This window comes from Lampris incognitus, chromosome 14 (assembly GCF_029633865.1).
Source record: "Lampris incognitus isolate fLamInc1 chromosome 14, fLamInc1.hap2, whole genome shotgun sequence".
Lineage (NCBI taxonomy): Eukaryota > Metazoa > Chordata > Actinopteri > Lampriformes > Lampridae > Lampris > Lampris incognitus.
The window spans coordinates 25,698,419-25,719,456 of record NC_079224.1 but is presented as its reverse complement, the minus strand read 5'-3'; the positions used below and the strand labels follow the sequence as shown (position 1 = coordinate 25,719,456).

At 41.0% G+C, this 21,038-nt stretch overlaps 1 protein-coding gene across 2 annotated transcripts; it reads right to left on the bottom strand.

Annotated features, from left to right (window-relative positions):
- Nucleotides 1-650: 650 nt before the first annotated feature.
- LOC130123531 (regulator of nonsense transcripts 1-like) lies at nt 651-20,894 on the bottom strand. 2 transcript variants are annotated; one of them, XM_056292721.1, is made up of 24 exons: nt 20,490-20,894; nt 19,947-20,083; nt 19,507-19,596; nt 17,790-17,957; nt 15,314-15,494; nt 14,302-14,463; nt 13,675-13,762; nt 13,280-13,378; nt 12,374-12,482; nt 11,845-12,004; nt 11,421-11,539; nt 11,110-11,274; nt 10,536-10,650; nt 9,596-9,739; nt 8,521-8,734; nt 7,821-7,938; nt 7,544-7,700; nt 7,157-7,299; nt 6,757-6,931; nt 6,008-6,089; nt 4,833-4,994; nt 4,388-4,668; nt 4,088-4,210; nt 651-3,650 (listed from the first exon to the last, which is right to left on the bottom strand). In XM_056292721.1, the coding sequence occupies exons 1-23, from the start codon at nt 20,658-20,660 to the stop codon at nt 4,091-4,093; spliced, it is 3,360 nt and encodes a 1,119-aa protein (XP_056148696.1). In that variant the 5' UTR covers nt 20,661-20,894; the 3' UTR covers nt 651-3,650; nt 4,088-4,090. The 2 variants fall into 2 exon arrangements, with proteins under 2 accessions (XP_056148696.1, XP_056148697.1); XM_056292722.1 differs by having other exon boundaries at nt 13,678-13,762.
- Nucleotides 20,895-21,038: the final 144 nt, after the last annotated feature.

Genomic DNA, 21,038 nt, shown 5'->3' with positions numbered 1-21,038 from the left:
GAGGAGTCAAGAGGCGGAGGAGCCGGAGATAAGAGTCCGGGCCGCAGTCCCGTCCATCGTTTTCACCGACAGCAGAGGGCTTCCTTCGTTTTCTCCCCTCGGCGGTGTCGGTTTTACTTTCAACGAGTTACTTCCCGCTGACCGGAGCCCGCAATTCTGACAGCAGCAGCGCCACGAGACTCTCGCCGGCTGGTTGGTTGGCTAGCTGACTGGCCATTCAACAGTCTCACACGTTATTAGTGGCTGTCGACAGTACCACCTGCTGGCTTTAGTTTTTCTTTTTTTCTGTTTTTTGTCGGAGTCAAACTACTGAACAGTAGCGGGTCAACGCCACACCATCAACAGCGGTAGTGTTGCATTTCTACAAACGTATTTTTGCGACATTGGACTCCGAAGATTTTGACGAGTTACGTCGCGCCAGCACGGAAACGGAACTATTACGATAACTTGCTTATTTGAACCGCTGGGTGGGGGGGGGGGGCGTGATAATTAATGAGTAGTCGTTCACTCTCGGGTTTGCGCAGTCAGCAGCCGTGATGAAACGTGATTTGAACGAAGCGTCGGCAAGAAGTCCGACAATAAAATATAAAAGGCTGAGGGCGAAAGCATGACTGTGTAACGTCATCCAATAAAGCCACTTCAGATGAGCAAAAAGAGGCAACCTTTATTTATTTGTTCCAAAGGACATCAACAAGTGGAGGTTGTATGAGCGTAGCTGATAACTACCAAAAATAATCAGCAGAGAGAAAACAAAACAGTGGAGCCCGTTCAGTTAATTAAAAATACAATGAGCTGAGTTTAACCTTTAGGAACAAAACAAAAAAACCCAAACAATTCTCATATTACACAAAACGGAAAAGAAGAAAATACCCAACTGACAACATGGAACAGTCATCCAGTCCAGAAACGGTGTTGCTAAGGGACTAGCAACCACTTCAGGCTTTACCAACAAATAACTAACCATTTCCAACTACATGATTTCATTTGTTTCTCTCCAGTAAAAAGAATACAGAGTAACTTGTTTCCAATAGCTAGAGCCTCCAACTATGCCTGTAAATAAATACATGCACCAAGTAATGACAATTTCACCCAGCACTGGTGAGGAGTTACAAGTCGTAAAATAAGGGCAAATTATCATTCAGGCACTGTTATCCCTCTGAATGGTATGCGTGTTGATATCCGCGCATACGTATCAAGGTGGGGGTAATATTGATAGATCCAAAACAGACAATAACGAAGATGCACTTTCTGTACAGGTGGTCGTAAACTGACTGTGTCGTTCAGTATTTCATAACACTAGCTTTCATCAATATGCATACCGATCAGGAAAAACTATTCCTATCTCCAAGTCTGATTTTTGGGCTTCCTGTACATCATGTCAGTTTCACTTCGTCTGTTGACCAGGTGGGGACAAAATAAGTGCTTAATGGATGGATATTAAGTTATATAACAGTGTAGGTTTGCCTATAGTCCTTAGGGTTTATCTGTTAAAAATGGTGACAATGTTGACTACTAGCTGTCACAGTCTCCTTATTATCAGTGACATAGACAAATGAATGTCATTAAACAATGGTCTCATAGATGGTAAAGGGTTAGGTGACCTTGGAGGCCAATGAGATAGCAACTGATGCAGCAAATATTTGATTTGGAAAGCATATGACACAGTCACGACTGTCCCTTTAAAGCCATGGGACACTGGGGCATAGAGTATACATTTAACTACTCAGACACATGGTTTACCAAGAGAATACTAAGACCACGCTCGAGCAAGCAGGTAGTTTTTCTACATGTCCACTATTCATTCAGACAACTTTTTCCTCTAATTCTATGGTATTAGCACTTGGTCAAGACAGTCAAGCACAGCAAAAAGGTAAATATATAATAGTGGTAAATGAGGATTTCATTTGGGTTAGATCATACCTTAATCTAAAACTACACTCAATGAGTCATTATGACTTCCGCTCCCATATCTAAAGTCAAAGATATAACCCAAGATTTCTGTTAAATCTTTTTTGACATTTCAATAGACTTCTCCAAACATCTCTCATCAGAATCAGACATAGTCCCAAGATATGGTCAGTCTCTTTGTCATCAAAGACAATCCAATTCAGGGTCACAGGGCCTCTTCAAAATGGTCAAGTGGGTACAGATAATGGATGCATGGTGTTTGAGGTTAGCAAACACTGCAGTTTAACCAGATTTGTGTTGGAACATTTCACCTTCCTTTTTGGGGTTGTCCAATGCAAACTAGGCACATATCCACCATCACTGGAAGGCAGATGCTGTAGAGCATCTGTCTGAGCACCAGGTCATGATCTAAAGCTCATACCTGTTATGTTCGCCATTGACTTTTGTTCAGCATTTCATATGTTAAGTTCGGAGTTTTGGGCAAATGTATTTTGGGGATGCTACCCTCTCCATGGCTGATTTTGCATTTTTTTTTATACGTTCCCATGAACAAGATGAGCCCAGTCTGCTAGCTAGTGTGTACCTAAAGGTTTCTGAATGAGTGGTGAGCCATTTATGAAGCTTTTCATAAGAGTTGGAAACAGTCAAAGAAGGCTGGAAGCATCATTGCTTCATTTAACTGGATGATAGTTATGGTACTTTCTTCTACATACTTACTGGACTACAAAAAAAAAACATTTGAAAAACCAAAAACAAAATTGTCTCAATTAACCACAACGCTTTAAAGTCCACCCTCTTAAATTTGGAGACAAACATGTTTTTGTTTGAAAAGTATATTCTTTTTCGGAGACAGTTCCACCACTTGTTCTTTGTTAAACCACCTTGAGAAAAAAAAAACCGACTGGAAAGACGGCCAACTTCACTAGCTTCTCATCTTTCAGAACCTCAAGGGAAACAAACAGAAAAAACAAAGCTAATGGTCCATGGTTGTTTCTTCCCAAAACTTCATGTAATCTATTTGACACGCAGTGCCACAAACACTCCAGAATCCCATTTAAAAAGCCTTTTGTTTTCACTTGCTTCTTTTTCAAAACAGGTTTGAATGCAGAACGCGAACCTCGACTCAAAGCTTTGAATTTGAAAAAAGTTCCCATATGGACTGACTGCTTTAAAGAGTTGAGTCCCCTTTTGTTCTCTCTCTCTCCAATTCATGGAAGACATTCTGTTGAGTGAGCTTGGCGAGTAGTGGTGTGACAACACCTCTTCTCCTTTGTCCTTCTCAGCTTTTTGGAGCAAGGTCCCCAGCTATACTACCTGGTCGTCCCCCAAGCGATATGGGGGGGATCGCAGGAGGAGAACGCAGAAGAGCTGCCCTCTCTCTCCTTCTGGAATCTTATTGACTCTCCACCCTCCTATACCGATCGAAGATCTTGGCTCTCCAACTGTGCTACACGACGAACGACATCCTCTCCTTCACCGTGTCTTCTTTTGTAAGAAGCAGTGCCTTGCTTCACTCCAGTCTCCTGCTCTCTCTTGCTCTCCTCGTCCAGCTCTGCTTCCATTTTGCTCTCACTCTTGTGATTGGTTGGCTTCTCTCGATCTCTCTCCTGTTACTTTCACACAGTGGTGCTTCAGTTGTAGCAGTGGAAAACGGGTATCCGCGTTTGTTCTTTTTTTGTTATTACCCAGATTAAAATACCAACAAACTAAGCTCAACACAGGCCTAGCTCCTTTCCAGCAATCTGTAAAAACAAGAAAAAGTTATTCAAAGAGCAAATTAACCCCAGACCTTTTTGGTGAATTTGCTGTCATCTACAGGTTAAGAACCAACTAAAAGGTTAAAAATAAGCCAGGCAGGTTTTTGTACCCTGTGATTCAAGCATAGCAGCATAAAAACAGCTACAACTAATATAATTAATAATGGGTCTGTTTGGTGTGCTGGTAAACCTAAATCAATCAGCACTGACAGTCAAGAGCAAGCCTAGCAGCCCATTTTTAACCTTTAGATGGTTTTTAATCTGTAGATGTCAACAAACTCACCATAGTGGTCTAGGGTTTAGTTACTTTTTAAATTCAGAGAATATCAATATAAATATTTTGAAATAAAATATCAGACCAAATTACAAGCATTTATTTATTTTAGGCTAGTTTAAAAAATAATTTAAAAGTAGTCTCTTACAGCCTAGTACTGGGACAGTCCAGTCACACCACCATGTTGGTAAGCCCTCTCCCCTTGATAGGTGGAGTCTTGGGACAGAGCCACATCTATCTGGGACTTAAACTCATCACCAAGGTAACTGTCCTATACAGGGGAAACAAAATAATGCGCAAGAAATCAGTCAGTAAACAGTCATGTCATTCATCATGCCTTTACAGGGAAGGAAGAAACCAGGTTTCAACAAGATGTGGCCCTCAACTGGGGAGGAAGGTTTTGAGAGGTCTCGGGAACGTCAGCCAACAACCAACTGATAAAACACACCTGTGAGAGTTCAGGCTGTGAAAGGCCAGGTTGGCTCATCTGGGAGGGCTGGCTCATGTTAATATAGCCCTGGGTGAGAGGCCCCTGGGAGAAAGGCTGTGAAACCAGGTCCTGGCTGGCCTGACTGCCGCTTATGTGGCTTCCATGTTGTCCACGGTCTGGTCCTCCATTCCCCCCACTGTGGTTCCCCATACCGCCACGGTTTTTCTGACGGCCACCTCGAGCCCCACCACTACCTCCTCCACTCCCCCCTGTTTTGCCCTTCATACCCCCACCACGACCTGGAGAAAGACAAATCAGTACAGCAAACAAATGTTGATACAAAGGTAGGGTTAGTAGCGATACAAGCATACATACGCTCACATTTCGATGGTGCAAGTAATCAAACAGAAGTGTTCAAAAATTCCCCGCACTTCCAAATGCACAGCTTTATTTATTTTCTCACCTGCTGCTGGCCCATTGGCTTGTCCCAAGTAGCCAGGTGGTGGAATCGGGGGCATCACCAGGTTGAAAGGGATGGGGATGTTCAGGGAGGACAGGGGGCTGGGGCCTGTACCGATCATACTGATCTGATCATGGGTCTGGAAGTACATGTTAGACGTACGTCCTGTGGTGTAAAGAAACACACATTACGTTTTTCTTTAAACTTTAGGAATGACTGTGCTCCATGGCCTTCTTGGTAGGCAAATCAAACATGCTTGCATTAACACTTGGTGTGGTGGTGAATTACCAATGTTTATTGGATTGTTGCAATGATAATATGAGTAATAATTTGCTGTTCTCAGTGAGGTCATTCTTTTCCAGTCAGTACAGACCAGCAACACATAAAACCCAGCAAAAACAAGAGAGTGAGTCATACACAATTCAACAAAAATGCATTTGACATAATAGAAACATTCTGTGATGCAACATTAGGAGATTTATTGGTGAACTCAGTAATCTGAGTGCCGCGAGTGCCCCAAGTGTAGGGCTGTGCGATATGACGATATATATCGTGTGAGGATAGAAAAACATCTATCGTCTCATCTATGCTCTATCGTATATTTCGTTGTGTCGCAAATTACTCTATGGCAATATTTTTCTTCATTTGGAGCTTGTCCATCTTTTGCATGGATTACATTAATAAATTACTCTTATTGGCTTTTTACTCGTGAAGGTTTTATTGCACTTACAGTAACGTAACTAGTGTAGTTGTCGTCAACTCTCTACCATTTTCTGTCTTTCCTCCGCTCAGCTCCGTGTGCGAGCAGAGGAGGTGAGACAAGAAACTAACGTGACCATAAATGACAGCAAAACACAGTATAGATAGACTATGTTTATTTATCTTGTTTACCTAATTTATGTGCACTTGTTTCAATTCAGGTCAGTGTGAGAGTTTTTATTTCGTTTTGCTGTCATTTATGGTCATGCTACTGTGCTCTGTGGTTCAGTGAGGGCAGAGCTGCCCCTCCACACACACGCACACGCTGGGGAGGCCCAGACCAGAAACTATTCACTGAATTTACAGAAAATGTGCTATATCACGATATGGATCATTATCGGGATATGAAATGATCTATATCGGTATATGAGATTTTGGTCATATCGCACAGCCCTACCCAAGTGTGAAGAATTTCTTACCATTGCTACTGCGATCATACACAGATCCAGGAATGAGGGCCTCCCTTGCATCATACATGGCAGTGCTCATAAATCGACCCCCCTGTAAAACCATTAAAAAGAAACGGTCTTTCCAATGTCTAAAGTGGCTTTGAGAACATATATGAGCCATCATATATACACACACACACAAGCACACACACACATCAATAAATGTATTCTATCTCTCCGTCTCATAATTCATTCTCACTATACTACCAAAGTCAATTTTTTTCCTCAAATATGGGTTCAGGGACCAAAGTAGATCAATCAATTTCATTTTTCCTGGCAAATTCCCAAATAGGCCTTAAGGGCCCTACATATTGAGAACTCTGTGCTTTGAATCCCATTATTTCTCATGGCTCATAACATGCAAGAATAAACATGAAACTGTGGAACCACAGGAGAAGTTGAAACTGTAAACGTAGCTCCTGAACTCTCCCAATTGCTCTCTCAACCAGAAGATTCCCCCTTAATGCTCTTCTAACAAGCAAAGGTAGTGCTAGAGATTTCTTTTGAGCCCAGTAAAGGAACGTAGGTGGTTAAGCCTGCAATGCTAATTTGAGTCGTCCTTGTTTTGGTTTTTGAAAACACTGCCTTTTTGGCATACTGTCCTATTCTTTGTGAAAGTCTCAGGATCTGAGAGGGGGAAAAAAATCCTTAAGCTATGGGGTAAAAAAGATTAAACAAAAGTTTTGTGACCTCTTTTACAGTCTGTCTCTCCAACTCACAGGGTTTATGCTGTTGACCAGCTTGCGTGGCTTGCTGAACTGCATGAGGCTCTCCCTCAGGTTATTGAGAGGGCCCTCCACGAGCACCTTCTGTTCTTTGTAGTAATTCAACAGGTGATTCCACAGGGGCTGCTTGGACAGGGCCTTCGGGTTGCCCACAATTATTACACCATACCTAAACAATGGACACAACACAATTGTATTGTGAATTGACTGTTATACTCATGACATTAAAGCCAAGACACGGGTAATTACAGCAGTAGAAAGTAAAATCATCTTGCAATCAATATACAATGTGTCTCATGAATGATATCAGCAAAGTAGTCAGCAATAGTCATCTACCTTTCTGTGGTAAAAACAAGTCAAGCTGATGCCATCTGACAACTTTTAATTATTTTACCTGGCCCTTGTGAGAGCAACATTGAGGCGTCTGGGATCATTCAGGAAACCGATGCCCTGGTGCTCATTGGCCCTTACACAAGACAGGATGATGAAATCTTTCTCTCTGCCTTGGAAAGCGTCCACACTGGCTATCTCCACCTCCTGGAAAAGGAGTATGAAGGGCATCATTGGCAAAAACTCTATACAGTTTTATTTGTATAGCCCTAAATATCACTTTGACCCCTGTGATTTTAGACAAGTTTTCAGTACCATCTAATCATATTTACTTTCAGCTAAGACTCAACTCATTAGTGGGCTTTTAGAGTTCCTTCTCCTTGTGATACGACTTCCATGGCAAGGTCGAATGAAGTGCAAAAAAAAAACTTTTTTTTTTGGATAATTTTACCTGGTAGAGCTTAGTGTGCAGCGAACCGCTGAACTGCATGTACTGGACCAGATAAGATCTCTGGCCCTCATACGGGGTGATAATGCCAATCTGGTCAGGCTTTGCTCCAGCCTTCAGAAGCCTGGTGGTAATCTTCTCCACATTGGCTGCCTCAGTCCTGGATTGCAGGTGGATAACATGTTTAGAGGAAAATTTTGAGTATCTCTTCCTTATATCAAATCATTGAAAATTGAAACAAATAAATAAACATCAACAAAATGATCAAACAGGTTGAAACCTGTTGAGGTAGGAAGTTCCAGAGCTAGCAATTTCCTCCTGGCCTTGGGTGACATAAAAGAACATGGGCTTATCAGGCTGGGGCCACTGGAAGTCAAAGCCCTTCTTCACACGGTCCGCTATGGGATGAGAGAGCAAAAAAAGATGACAGAATAAGTGACGCAAAACATCGTAAACAGACTCTTTGATGCAGAGAACCATGGTCTTGTGATGTTCACACCGCTGATTGTGGTGGCTTATTTTTGCATGGTCACCCGAAACAAAGAGCCTCAAAGGCTGCAGCCTGTTATTTATTCATTAAATTTTTTTTTTAATGTGGCTACGTAGTTATTGCTTTCCTCTTTTAACAGAGCTTTCTTTATTAGGTAAGTGGACATCATATAAAATCAGTTCCTCCCAGCTATGCTGAAAGAAATCCTTGGAGAAATGGACCTCTGTCTATGTCTCTTCTCAAAAACATTTGAAATGGTTACTTTTACAGTTTTTCCAAGATCTGATAGGGTTGCTGGAAAACACAACCTTTTTTCCAATAGTTAATTGTAAAGGGAAGGCAAGGAAGGAGGAGCTATAACTTTTAAGGGCATTAAATTGCATGTTGAAGCATGGCAAGAGTCTTGAAGGTAGTTTGAAAACTTTTGCTTGAATTGAGAAAGCAATGCCATGATTTGGCTTATTGTAAACCAGTTTCCTCTCTGACTTACCGGCAGTGACCCCATTTTGTAGGGAGCCCTCATAGAAGATGTTGGAGGGGAATGCGCTGAGGGCCGGATGCATACGGTACTGAACCTGCAGACGGATGGGACGGATCCCTAAAACCACCAATCGCTCAAACAGGGACTGGGACAGGCCTGCCTTGGCTGCTTTCTTACACATCACCACAGGACCCAGCTGGCAGTGGTCACCCACTAAGATCAACTAGAAGAGCAAACATGAGCAGTGATTTAGAACACTAGTTCTCTGGTACACTCTGAAATTATACTTCAGCATATATTGCACTATGACACTATGCACTATGAGCAAGTGGTTGCTGACAATCTTTTGGAATGTGAATAATCCTTTAAAAAAGACCTTTAGGCACAGCAAGTCCACTCATTAAAAGCAATCTCTACATAATCTGGTTAGTGGTATATACTCAGTATTATCTAGTTACAAATAATACGTTACCTGTATTTATGTAGATCTTAGAAGAAGTTGTTCTTAATGAGAAGTTTTTAAGACTGTACTTTTGCTATTGGATTCTGTTTTAATGCAGTTCTTTATTTTACACTGGTCAGGAATTTAAAAAAAAATTTTTTTTAATGGTTAATTCCATTATGTCAGCTGCAGGGGGTAGAATTATTAGATAATTTTAAATTAACTAAAATGTTTTTTTTTAACAAGCTACTAGCACTGTTACACAAGTAGTTCTGAGGGGGGCTACTTTTCTCACACTTGGGTACATTTTTAAGAAAGTAATCATCTTTGTGTACAATTTTTCAGTCCTCCCCCACTTCAGCATAAACTATTCTATTATATACAATGAATAAGTTAGAATGACAACAGCTGTTGTATGATGGTCAAAAGTGTGAATATCACATCTGTGACACCATAGGGACAATCAAGACCTATAATCAAAAGCTGGATTGTTATTTTCCCTTATTGTCCTATAGTTATCAAGAAATGATCCCAAACATGTTGCTGAGGTAACAACGAAATGACCAATTTTTACACCATTATTTCTATGATACTTATTTAACCGAATGTATGTCTAGAAAAAGGATATTGCCATCTCCATACCTGCTTAGCACCCAGAACTACAGGTACCATGCATTCTGGTTCGGTGGCCTGCGTGCTTTCATCAATCAGAATGGAGCGGAACTGCATCTTGGCCAGCCTGGGATCTCCAGCCCCCACACAGGTACAGCAGATCACATCAGCATTCTGGGTAGAGAGGACAGAAGATGAGGAAAGGACAGGAGAAATGGCGACAAGCTCAGCAAAAACACCCTGGCAAGTCATATATATGTCCAATCATGTCTATTTAAGAATCACATATTAGATGTTTAAATGTTTTGAATTCTGAGGATTTATTGCCACTAGAAATCTTCTTTACAATGGAGTTTAATTGCTATGCACTGAAAAATAGAAGTAAGACCAATTAGAATAATCAAAATCAGAATATTTGATTTGCCGGATACGTTTTTTTTTTTAATACACCAGGAATTTCACTTGATTTGCTGTTCATTAGCCATGTTCCCATCCTAGTGAATTTTTGCAATGGATTTGAATTTGCCAGTTAAAAAAACAAGCAGACAAACAAACAAAGCTGAGTGGAATTCTCAAAGGTTTTCTCACTCATTGACACAAAAGTATGCATGCCGATGAAGGGAGTCTGCCTTGGACCAGGATGTCATAAAAACATTTAAGAGATAAATGGCTGGTTGACAGGAATTACACCTGCCATTGGAGCAATTCCAAAAGTTCAGTTTCCATTGCTTCAATGACAAGTAAGCTCTGTCAGCCATTCCATTTCTCTCTTCAGTGTTTTTATGAAAGTCTAAATGTGGTGGAAACTTGCCAAAATCCATATCATATTTTTTGTGGCTTTCCAACACCACGCTTAAAATCCACTTCATAAGTGGATGAAACCATGGCTACTGTGATATTTAGGCAGAACACAAAATTTAAGTAAATTTAAGTATAGAGATATGCATCTATTTTATTTAGATGTTTTTACCATGAGGAGCTCCCTTTCAGCAGTGCGCTTCAGAGCCCTGTAGCGCTTCTCGTCAGAGGAGGAAAGTTCTCCAGTCTCGTCCTTCAGCTGCTGCAGCTTCTGAAGCTCTGGCATGCTGCAGGTATAAAACATAGTATTCACACTTTTTAACAACAGTGCCCTACTCACAGACAAAAATCCAAACCCTGAATCTATAACGCCGAGGTTAAGAACACTACAGGATGTAGAACCAGTTCTTGCTTCCAATGGTTGTTTTTACTTTTAGCTGCAAAAAAAAAAGAAATACTAGCTGACACTTACCGATACTACTCTTACAGGATTTAGATGAGAATATATGTTGCCTTGCACTGTTAGCTCAAATTTTAAACTTATCAAGAAGTATTTGTCATGATTGAAGCCCTGCTATGTTAAATGACAGAGAAGATGACATTTTCTAAATGGATGGCTCCATTGGTAGATGAGAATTCTTGTTGACATCTTTCAAAAGAGAAATATATACACATAACCACACAGAAAAAAAGCTTTATGGGCAATTGATAATAGTAGCATTAATGAATGGAGTGTGCGGTGTTACCTTTCCATGTTGCGGGTTTGGTTATGCAGAGCCAGGAAAGAGACAGGGGAGTCAATTGCTTCCCTGCTCTTAGCACACAGCCTCACAACTTTCAGACCTGTCTGATGGATCTTCTCAGTCAGCTGATCCACAGCAATGTTACTGGGAGCACACACCAACACCGGCCTGGAGGGAGACATGTTATAGCAGTACATTGATACCTAACACAGCTAAATGGTCACTTTAGAAACAAATTGCAATGGTAACTGCCACAATAGGTATTGTTTCTCATGCAAAGACTGATACAGAAGACAGCTGTGTGTCAATCTTACCCATTACCCTGCCTGGCCAGGTGGTAGACTATGGTGGCAGAGGTGACAGTCTTCCCTGTGCCAGGAGGACCCTGGATCAGACTTAGGGGACGCTGCAGCACTGTCTTCACAGCATACACCTATATAACAAAACACACATTGAGGTCAGCATTATGTCACCTAACACTTTATTTGCCTCATGAACTAGAATGGGGAGGGAGTGCCTTTAACTAAACCTGAATGTATTTTACCCTGTTCCATTTTAGACAATTCTGTCTATATGAACATTAGATGGACACATCCATACAGCAGGGCATCCCCCACCCAGCACCTCATCAAACAGGTAATGTGCATTGTGGATTTCTGAGTACCTGAAAATAAACTCCAGATATTTTGTTGCAATTTTCTTCATTAATGTTACAAGTTTGTTTTCTCCTCATCTTACCTGAGAGTGGTTGAGGTCTGGCAGGCCTTGGGCAGTGAAGCGTTTGGGCAGCTGGCACTTGATCACCACATCCTCCACCTCGTGGCCCAGCAGCTTGTGATAGATGTAACCAGACACAGACGTCTCATCCACAGCGAATGTCTTCAGGGCACTCTGCATCCTGGATGATGCAAAGAGAAACAACAAGCCTTAAGTTTCACAGACAAGGTTCGAATTCAGCTCCATGCTGAGAGGCCTCTTTCAGTTACGATGAGGTTACATCTGGAGTTCTTTGTTTTAACTGTTCCAAAGGTCAGTATTCACACTGACAACATTACTGATTGTAACAGTCCCTTTTTAAGCTTTTATATTTTTCTAGTCTAGAACTTTTAAGAATATCTTCTTTCAATATGTAAAAATATAGGACTATCACCTTTGGTTTTGGAGAAACCAGCCCAAAAGTACACTAATTTTGCTTAAATCCAAGTTGACATCAACGTAGAAGAGAAAAGTCCCCCCCCCCTTTATTTATTTTTTACTTTTTGAATACCTGTCAAAAGAAGTGGATTTCCATACAAAGTCAACCTGGAAATTGTGGAGGGTCTCCACAGGGGCCCCAGCACTGCTCCTCAGCTCTATGGCAATCTCATCACCATAGTCTGGCAAAGAGAGTCAAGGAGGACACAACACTCGTGGGCATAGTTTTTGTCATGTCATTTATACAACACACTCATGTTTCTTTCTTCTGCTGTGGCAATAGGCCATAGGACACAGAGAGCACAACAAGCTAGATTAGATTGGAAACCAACTTTAACATTAAAAAAATTAAGTTGCAAAAATAACATTTTTGAGAATATCAAACCAATATATTTACAACAAAAAATACAATTACACGGTTAGTGTTATTCTGTATAAGGGCTGTCCCATTTAATTTGAATAGTGAAATTAAATTAGAATTTGCAACCCAACATGGGTTTCAAATATGAATGGAGGACTTTAATAGATGAATAAATAAATGACAAGGGAATGCGAAAAGTATGGCAAGAATAACAAAACCTCAAATCACCCAACTTAGTCAGGAGGCGGCAATATAAATTTAGAAAATAAAAACAGGTTATAAAAATGGAGGGCAATAACGATCTCGAACCTCCAGAGAAAAAAGTTAGAATGTCAATGTTTTTGATGATGTAACACAATGTTTATGTTCATATCTTGCCCGTTTTCCTAATGAATTCCTCCTGATACAAGTGGAAAAATATGTCAGACAACTAATAACAGGCCACTGATTGGGTTTATATTTAGCCTCAAAATCTGAGACACTATTGATGCACAAATTTGAATATAAATTTGAACTCGCCTACATTTTTGTTCCAAATATCGAACAGGAATTTTTGTCAAAGTGACAGCCCTATTCTGCATCTTGACAGTATTTTATAAGTAACAGGGATAAGGATACTATCGGGAACTTTGATGACATGTCCGATGCCTTTCCACAGAGGGGCCAGGTCTCCTTTGTACCTCAGGCAAATCTCGTCTCCCTGCATTAGACGCATATCTAAAGGACAGTCAGGAACAAGGCAGTGAGAGAAAACACATCACAGTATAGAATTAAGACAAAGTTAATAAATAATAAAAAACAGACAAATAAATACACAGGTATGAGGAAATTCCAGACATATGCATGTACGGATTTCTAAATATATTACAAAAATTTAATTTCAGTGCTTTTTCTTTAAATACATTTGCATGCTTTGACAATGCAAGGTGTTTGGAATGAGATGACAAGGACCACTCTTAGACAAACCATGACGATGACAATGACGTTGAAGATGAAGAAAATCAAGGAATTACCACCTGAGTCCGTCTTGGGAAGGGTGAAGTAAGCGATCCGCTTTTTATTCAGCCCCAAGTCCCATCGGACTGTTATATTATCTTGAGTCTGAGTAAATGGAAAAAATAAAAAAATAAAAGTTAGAGCTGAAACAGAAATTTAAGCTCCGATCTTCTATCAGGGCTGCAGTTTCACCAACTTCAGTCAAGAAAGGCCTAAAGACTTCTCTTACAGGCCTACTTAAATTCACAGATAGCCTCAAGTAAGATTGTGATGCTTATTTGTGGCATTGTAGATTTAAATTGTAATTTGAATCCCCTATTATTCACATTAATATTGATGAACAACCGTTGCGCACTAATAAAAATTGTACCTAACATGATATGCACTCTTGATACGATTATTATTAAGTCACTTTGGAAAAAAATGTCTGCCAAATGAGAAAATTCAATGTAAAAATTTAATGTTAATTTCCAGTTTACATACTGTAAAAATCATGAAACACTTTATTGAAAAAAACAACTTTTTGTCATACACATGTAGAAAGGCACAGTAAAAAAAAGCTGAGTGATGGCCTGAAAGCTATGCATGTGTTTGTGCATATGTATGTTTGAAGGTGCTGTGTGGTCGGCTCAGTTCTGCAGTACCTGAGACTCTTTGAGCTTTTTGTCATAGTCAGCCTCCAGTTTGACCAGCGGACCAAAGATGTTCTGGTACTGGTAGGCGTCTTCGTAGCGAAGCAGGACATGCTGGGGCTCCTCATCTACACCAGGCTTCTCCAGGTCCTCTAGGGTGGCTGTAGGATTTTCCTGGAGAACACACGCACACACGCACACACACACACACACACACACACACACACACACACACACACACACACACACGTGTTATACTGAGCTATGGATTCAAAGACATGAGAGTCACACAGTAATACAGAAAGATGCCTTCAATCCAGCTAAAGGGGATACATTCAATGAGTGCATGTAAAAAAAATATGACAAGCGAAACAGGCACAAGATGGGAAGATGTGATGTTCGGATAACGTCGTAAAAAGAAACCACTAAGCAAGCATGCTCAATAGAAGACAATGTATCTGGCAACTGAACAACTACATTCAATCTCAATCCTGAGTTTTTAGATCTTTCATTGACTAAAATATCCATCCATCCATTATCTGAACTGCTTATCCTGCTCTCAGTCGCAGGGATACTGGAGCCTGTTCTAGCAGTCATTGGGCGGCAGGCGGGGAGACACCCTGGACAGGCCACCAGGCCATCACAGGGCTGGCGCGCGTGCACACACACACACACACCCTATGGCCGATTCACCTGACCTTCATGTCTTTGCACTGTGGGAGGAAACTGGAGCCTCCGGAGGAAACCCACGCAGACACGGGGAGAACATGCAAACTCCACACAGAGGACAACCCGGGATGACCCACCAAGGTTTGACTACCCTGGGGCTCGAACCCAGGACCTTCTTGCTGTGAGGCAACCGCGCTAACCACTGCGCCACTGTGCAATAGAGTTGCTGAATGGACAATCATTTCCATTTACATTGTATTTGCATGTTTGGGTTTTTTTGTACACCCAACGTCCCTTCCAATAAAATATTATTGAAAAGAGTCGCTGTGACCAAATACAGATGAGAGCGTAATACCTTCCAGAGTTCCTCCAACTTGTTAATCTGCTGGGCGGTGATTTGACGTGCCCTGAGCTGCTCTTGCTCTGAGGGAATCTTGACCAGCCAAGAGAGGAAGCAGCGGTCCTGTATGAGAGGCTGCCACTGGGAGCTGTCCCAGTTGATGTCCTTCAAGCTGCTCTGGCTGGCACATGGCTGCCTGCATTTTTAACCAAAACAAAATGTCATTTTCTCCTTTGAAAAGTCCACTGAGTGGATGGCAGATAACAGTAGAGCAAGACATTTGTAAATCACAATTTTACGACATTGTTGTTCTTCAACAAATAAAATAATAAACCAACAATACTCCATAACATAACGGTATTCAATCATGTGCCATGGAGGGCCATGTGTATGCAGGTTTTCTTACCAACCCAACACTACACCATCTGGTTTCACAGATTAGTCCTTGCCTGTCTGGTGTTAACTGGTGAATCAGCTGGTGTAGTGTTGGGTTGGAATGAAAATCTGCTTACACACAGCCCTCAATGGTCATGATTGAATACCGCTACCTTATGGAGTATTGTTGGCTTATTATTTTATTTGTTGAAGGACAAAAATGTGGTTGAATACCACTTCCATACAGTATTGCAAAGTGTAACTTTAGATAGAAGAAAATCAATTTTATATGGCGCCAGACTGATAACAGTTCGCAGGTGTTTTTTTGCAGATATTTCTCAGGCATATATAAGCTATATAACCCACTAATGAAAATTAACCAAAAGATTTATACTATAATAAATTAAATTAAATTATGAAATGTGACAACAGCCAGCCTCACTTCAACATATGGAACTAAATTTGAGGGAAATCTGCCTTAAGTCCAAAAATCACTAATCAGTCAGACCTCAATTTATGTATAAAATCTGCTGTACATAGATCCCTTCTTCACATTCACCTATTACAAAAGTACTGGTTCATAGTGGCTAGCTTTCATTGTGCATTATTACATTGGATTTCTAAGGTGGTTGATAGTGAGAGCCAATTCTAGATCTTTGCACTGGTTGCTTGGTAACTGATGTCTAATCCTATATGGAATAAGTTCAGGCAACAAAATAAGACTGTGGCTAGGATAAAGGTTTAGAGCAGCAAAAACAACTCTCCTTACTCGACAGGAGAAGCCACTAACAAATCAACCCAACCCGTACACTAGTCCCTCCTGTTTAACATTTGATAGCTGCATGCTAGTTAGGACGAACATGGGACTGCAGCAAAACTGACAGTACATAAGTTTCTTTGTGCATATAATCATGCCATCAGAAGAGGGTGGATTATAGCACAGGGACCGTAATTCTTGTTTACAGAAGGACCTATAACTGACAACTGTCCTTTTTCACAAACACCACTAGCATGAAAAGTTGAATCAGTTCACCTGGAGTTTAGTGGGAAAACATTTCAACACTCAACTAAGTGACTTCATCTGTTCTCAAGCTGACTGCAGGTATCCCCTCCCAATATAGTCCTTGCATGACTTTGATAGTCAAGCAGAGTTATTTGCATTAAAGAAAATATCAATACTGAGACATGAGTTATTCATGTCTTAATATTGTTTTACTCTTGTTAGCCTTCACTGATATTGTACAGCAACATGACAAAGGCAAGAAATTGGAGGAGATTGTACTCTGTTGATTTGAGCAGGCGGAAGTCCTTTGCATAGGCATTAGGTAAAATTCTTACAATGTTTTCGCCCATAAAATAACATGGCAAAAGACCGGGGGATATAAGAGCTGGGATTTCCCATTGCTTTCTTCATTCTTTAAAATGAGCTTTCTAGTCCAGAAAAATGTTAATTACAATGTTGTCACAAAGCATATACTGAAGTAAAAATAAATAAATAAATAAATTAAAACGTGACTGAGGCTGGGGTTTTTAAACAGCTGGGATTTCCCATCCCCCCACCCCCTTTTTTAAATAAGCTTTGTATTCCAGAAAAAGATTTGATTATATTGTTGTCACAGATCATATATACTGCAGTAATAAAGCAAATTCATAAACATAATTTGATTTTGATATACTTTAATAATCCCCATGGGGAAATTATGCTCTGCATTTAACCCATCCTAGCTGTGTAGCTAGGCGCAGTGGGCAGCCGCCATGCAGTGCCCGGGGACCAACTCCAGTTCATCTTGCCATGCTTCGGTCAGTATTGACCCTAACATGCATGTCTTTTTGATGGTAATGGCATTTTCGGTAATAAATACACCAACAGTCTTTTTTATGGCAGTGTTGTACCTAATTGTTGCAAATTCATTTCACAAATCTGCTTGTGGTTATTTGTTTAATAGCTCAATGCACTAACCTAATACGTTTTGTTTGCCAACATAAAGCACAATTCAGAGTTTCCACACCAACACTTGAAACAGTAGTACTCTTCCATTTAAGTTAGGGAGCCGGTGTGGTATCTAAAAGCCCAGATCAGCACATTCCTTGTTTCATCTGGACATTTTGGTCCTACCTGCACAGCAGCACCACTACAGAGTCAGCCTTGGCGGGGATGAAGCCCAACAGGAAGACGTTGCGACAGCCACAGTTGTAGCACTCCAGCACAGTCTCCCCCAGGGGCCCATCTTTGTGCAGGGTCACCTCCTTGGACTTGGCTCTCACCAGGTGGTTTACAATGTGGCTGAACCAGAGAAAGGGTGGCGAAGTGTTCTTTATAGGTCACTGAGAGGTACAAGCCTGCAGAAGACTAGCTAGTACCCCAAATACACACGAGTGTTTACACCACATTCCAACTTACACCTTGCAATTACATTTTATCAGACTAGAATAGAGATTAACAATTCAAAAATCTATGAGGCGGTAAAAGATACTGAAATCTGATTGCAATAACCAGATGTGCAATCTTAGACACTGCATTTGTGTTTAGGGCAACAAAAATAAACTTGAGTTGACTGAGCAACAGATGTACATTTTAGCTAAATTGAAAATACAAATCAAAAAGTTTTTTAAAAACGATGAAATAATTTTTTGTTGTTGATAGCACACAGGTACAGAGGAATGAACATAGACAACACTGACTGGGTGACCTGCACTTGCCTCTAGGTGACCAACTGTCCTTTTCAGACCATGTATCCCTCACAAAAATAAAATTGTAATAAATTACTAAACAAACAATAGTAAAATAACATAAGTAGAAGTAAAACGTGAAATGCAGTGATTTAACTTCTAGTCTTTATGGAATCATGAAAACAGCAAACGGAAAGGAAGCACAACAATTTATTTTCTGATTAAGCATTCTAAGTGCCAAGTGATGAGATTCATACCATCACAAGCAATGACATTGCTGTGCCACTATCTGGCAGTTGAGTTTGCTGATTGCAATCCATAGCACCAACAGTATTTGATCAACAAGCAAACTTGACAGCAACACTAGCACACAAGTGGCTACTTCTGGGGGATGTCACCCAAAGTACAGCAATGGCCAACTTCTCAATGCCAACATCAAGGGAACAAGGTGACCATGATAAAGACTGGCTGACATTTCTCTGGTTATACAAAATGGACATAATTCTGGCCAGTTGTATCAGGCGTGTACTCTTTTTTGAAGATATTTTCCAGGGCTTTTGTTTGGTTATACATGACAACTGTTGCTCACCAACCAGGATCATATTATTCAGTATTAACTATCAGTGATACCTTCAACAGTCTCTCACTGGACTGTGTAACTTTTAGCTGGTCTCTAAATGTACCCCCCCAAACTTCAGGTACTGATGTGCAATCTCAGCCAATAAAAATATGCAATCTCAGGTAAAAATTACACTAAAAATATGCCACCTCAGCAGGTAAAAATATAATTTCCATGACCTCAATAATTTTCCCGGTTAACTGATCACTCTTGTTATTTGTCGGGTGTTTTCAATGACTAGAAAACTAATCTAGAAATTTCCAGGTTTACCAGGTCAAGTGTCAGAATAGTTTAATGTGACCCATGAGCACAAGTTAATCATTGTGAAACCTTTTCTTTATTTAACTCCATCTAGCCAACAGAAAAATTACCCAATTATATCAAACCTATGAAAATGAAGCTAGATAAATTAGATGTACTTTATTGTCCACACGCAAAATTCCTTTTGTGTGGAAGCTTATTGGCATTAGTATGCGCTGCTGTTTCACTCCCAGTTCCTTTAGCCGAGTACGCGAAAGAAGACTGATCAATCACTGAACCTTACCTGCCAGATGTATTCCCACGGCCATTACAAAACCACTTCTTGCTTGTGTTGCAGTAGACTACACAGGCTGGATCATGAATCCCACAGTAGCTGCAGTAGATGGAGAGAAAGAAGCAAGATGTGAAGGCAAATGCAAAATGTGATAGAAATGTTCTAGCCTGCCACTGCTAAAACTTGCTGGTTTAATTTTGATGTGCATTTATAGTTGCGTTTACTTTGGCATGTTCTTACTGGCTATTTAACTACTAATCATCTGTTGTTTTTGTGTGTCTGAAGGATTTCATAAACATAAGCATGTCATTACAGCTTGGTGATCAAGACCATATAATCGAACTTCTGCAACCATTAGAATTCAACAACTGATTGATGCAATGCTAAAAAGTTACGTTTCTCGACTGATGACAACCGCTGCACATCACAGCCTCTCTTCCCTCCTTTACCTGCAGGCATGCAGGGGGAGATCCTTGGTGTAATAGGCATCTTCCTCGTCCTCCTCGAAGTTCAGTTCGGCCAGAAGCTGGCTGGCTTTTACCACCGGGTCATCTCCATTCTGCAACATCCCGTCAGGCCCGTTTATCTGAGGACACAGATGCGCTGATCAAACAAGACCCTTTTTAATGTCAATAGTACGGGGTGGGCTGACCTAAAACTATTCTCAGATAATAAGTCCCAAGGCACACAAACTATGCCGTTCGCCGGTCAGACAGGTCCATGGATTTGGACGAGTTGTCTGAAAGTTAAAAACAGACAGTTCGTCAAACGTTCAAACCATATCGTATCCCATAGTAACACGCTCGTTGTATGCTAGCTGTGGAAGCTAGCGTTATTTAGCTAGCACGTTATTAGCGAGACAGCCGGAGCCATCTGAACTGTAACAGACGAGACGCATATCGCTAGCCGGGAGTTGTCAATTCGGGGTTTGTCAATGTAGCGCCCAAGATGTCTCCTGATAAATGAACCGTCACAAAAAAAGTCATACGAACCTGGTTGTCCAGCTGACTCTGCGTTTGGCCTTGAGTCTGCGTCTGGCTCGGCAGGGTGAAATCGGTGAATTCGTACTCGGAGCCCTGCGTGTCTGCTCCCAGCAGCTCCGCTTCCTCGGTGTCCAGGAACGTCAGAGTCTGCGAGCTCGGCCCGTACGCTTCTACACTCATTTTGTTTTCGTTCCCCTCCCCAAAACGAAAAGTAAGAACACTTGACACGATTTACTGAACGATTAGCAAATTCGGCAAATCGTCGCTATCCCTGACGATAAACGAATGTGGAGAGGAGCGGAAGAGCCGACGCAAATTAGCAAATTGACAACAGAAGGCGCGACAGCCTCGACTCCCACTCGAAGTGATGACGTAACATGTTGCCCCGCATACTTTAAACGCACAGCGCATTTAAAGGAGCGGCCCTCAAATCCGTTTCTTTCTCCTCGGCTCTTGTCAAAATACAACTGATGAGTGGAATTACTGACTTTGCAGAGTTGTAAATTCTATAACCTATATGATAAAATACGAGTGAGGACAACAAATAGCCCCAAAAAT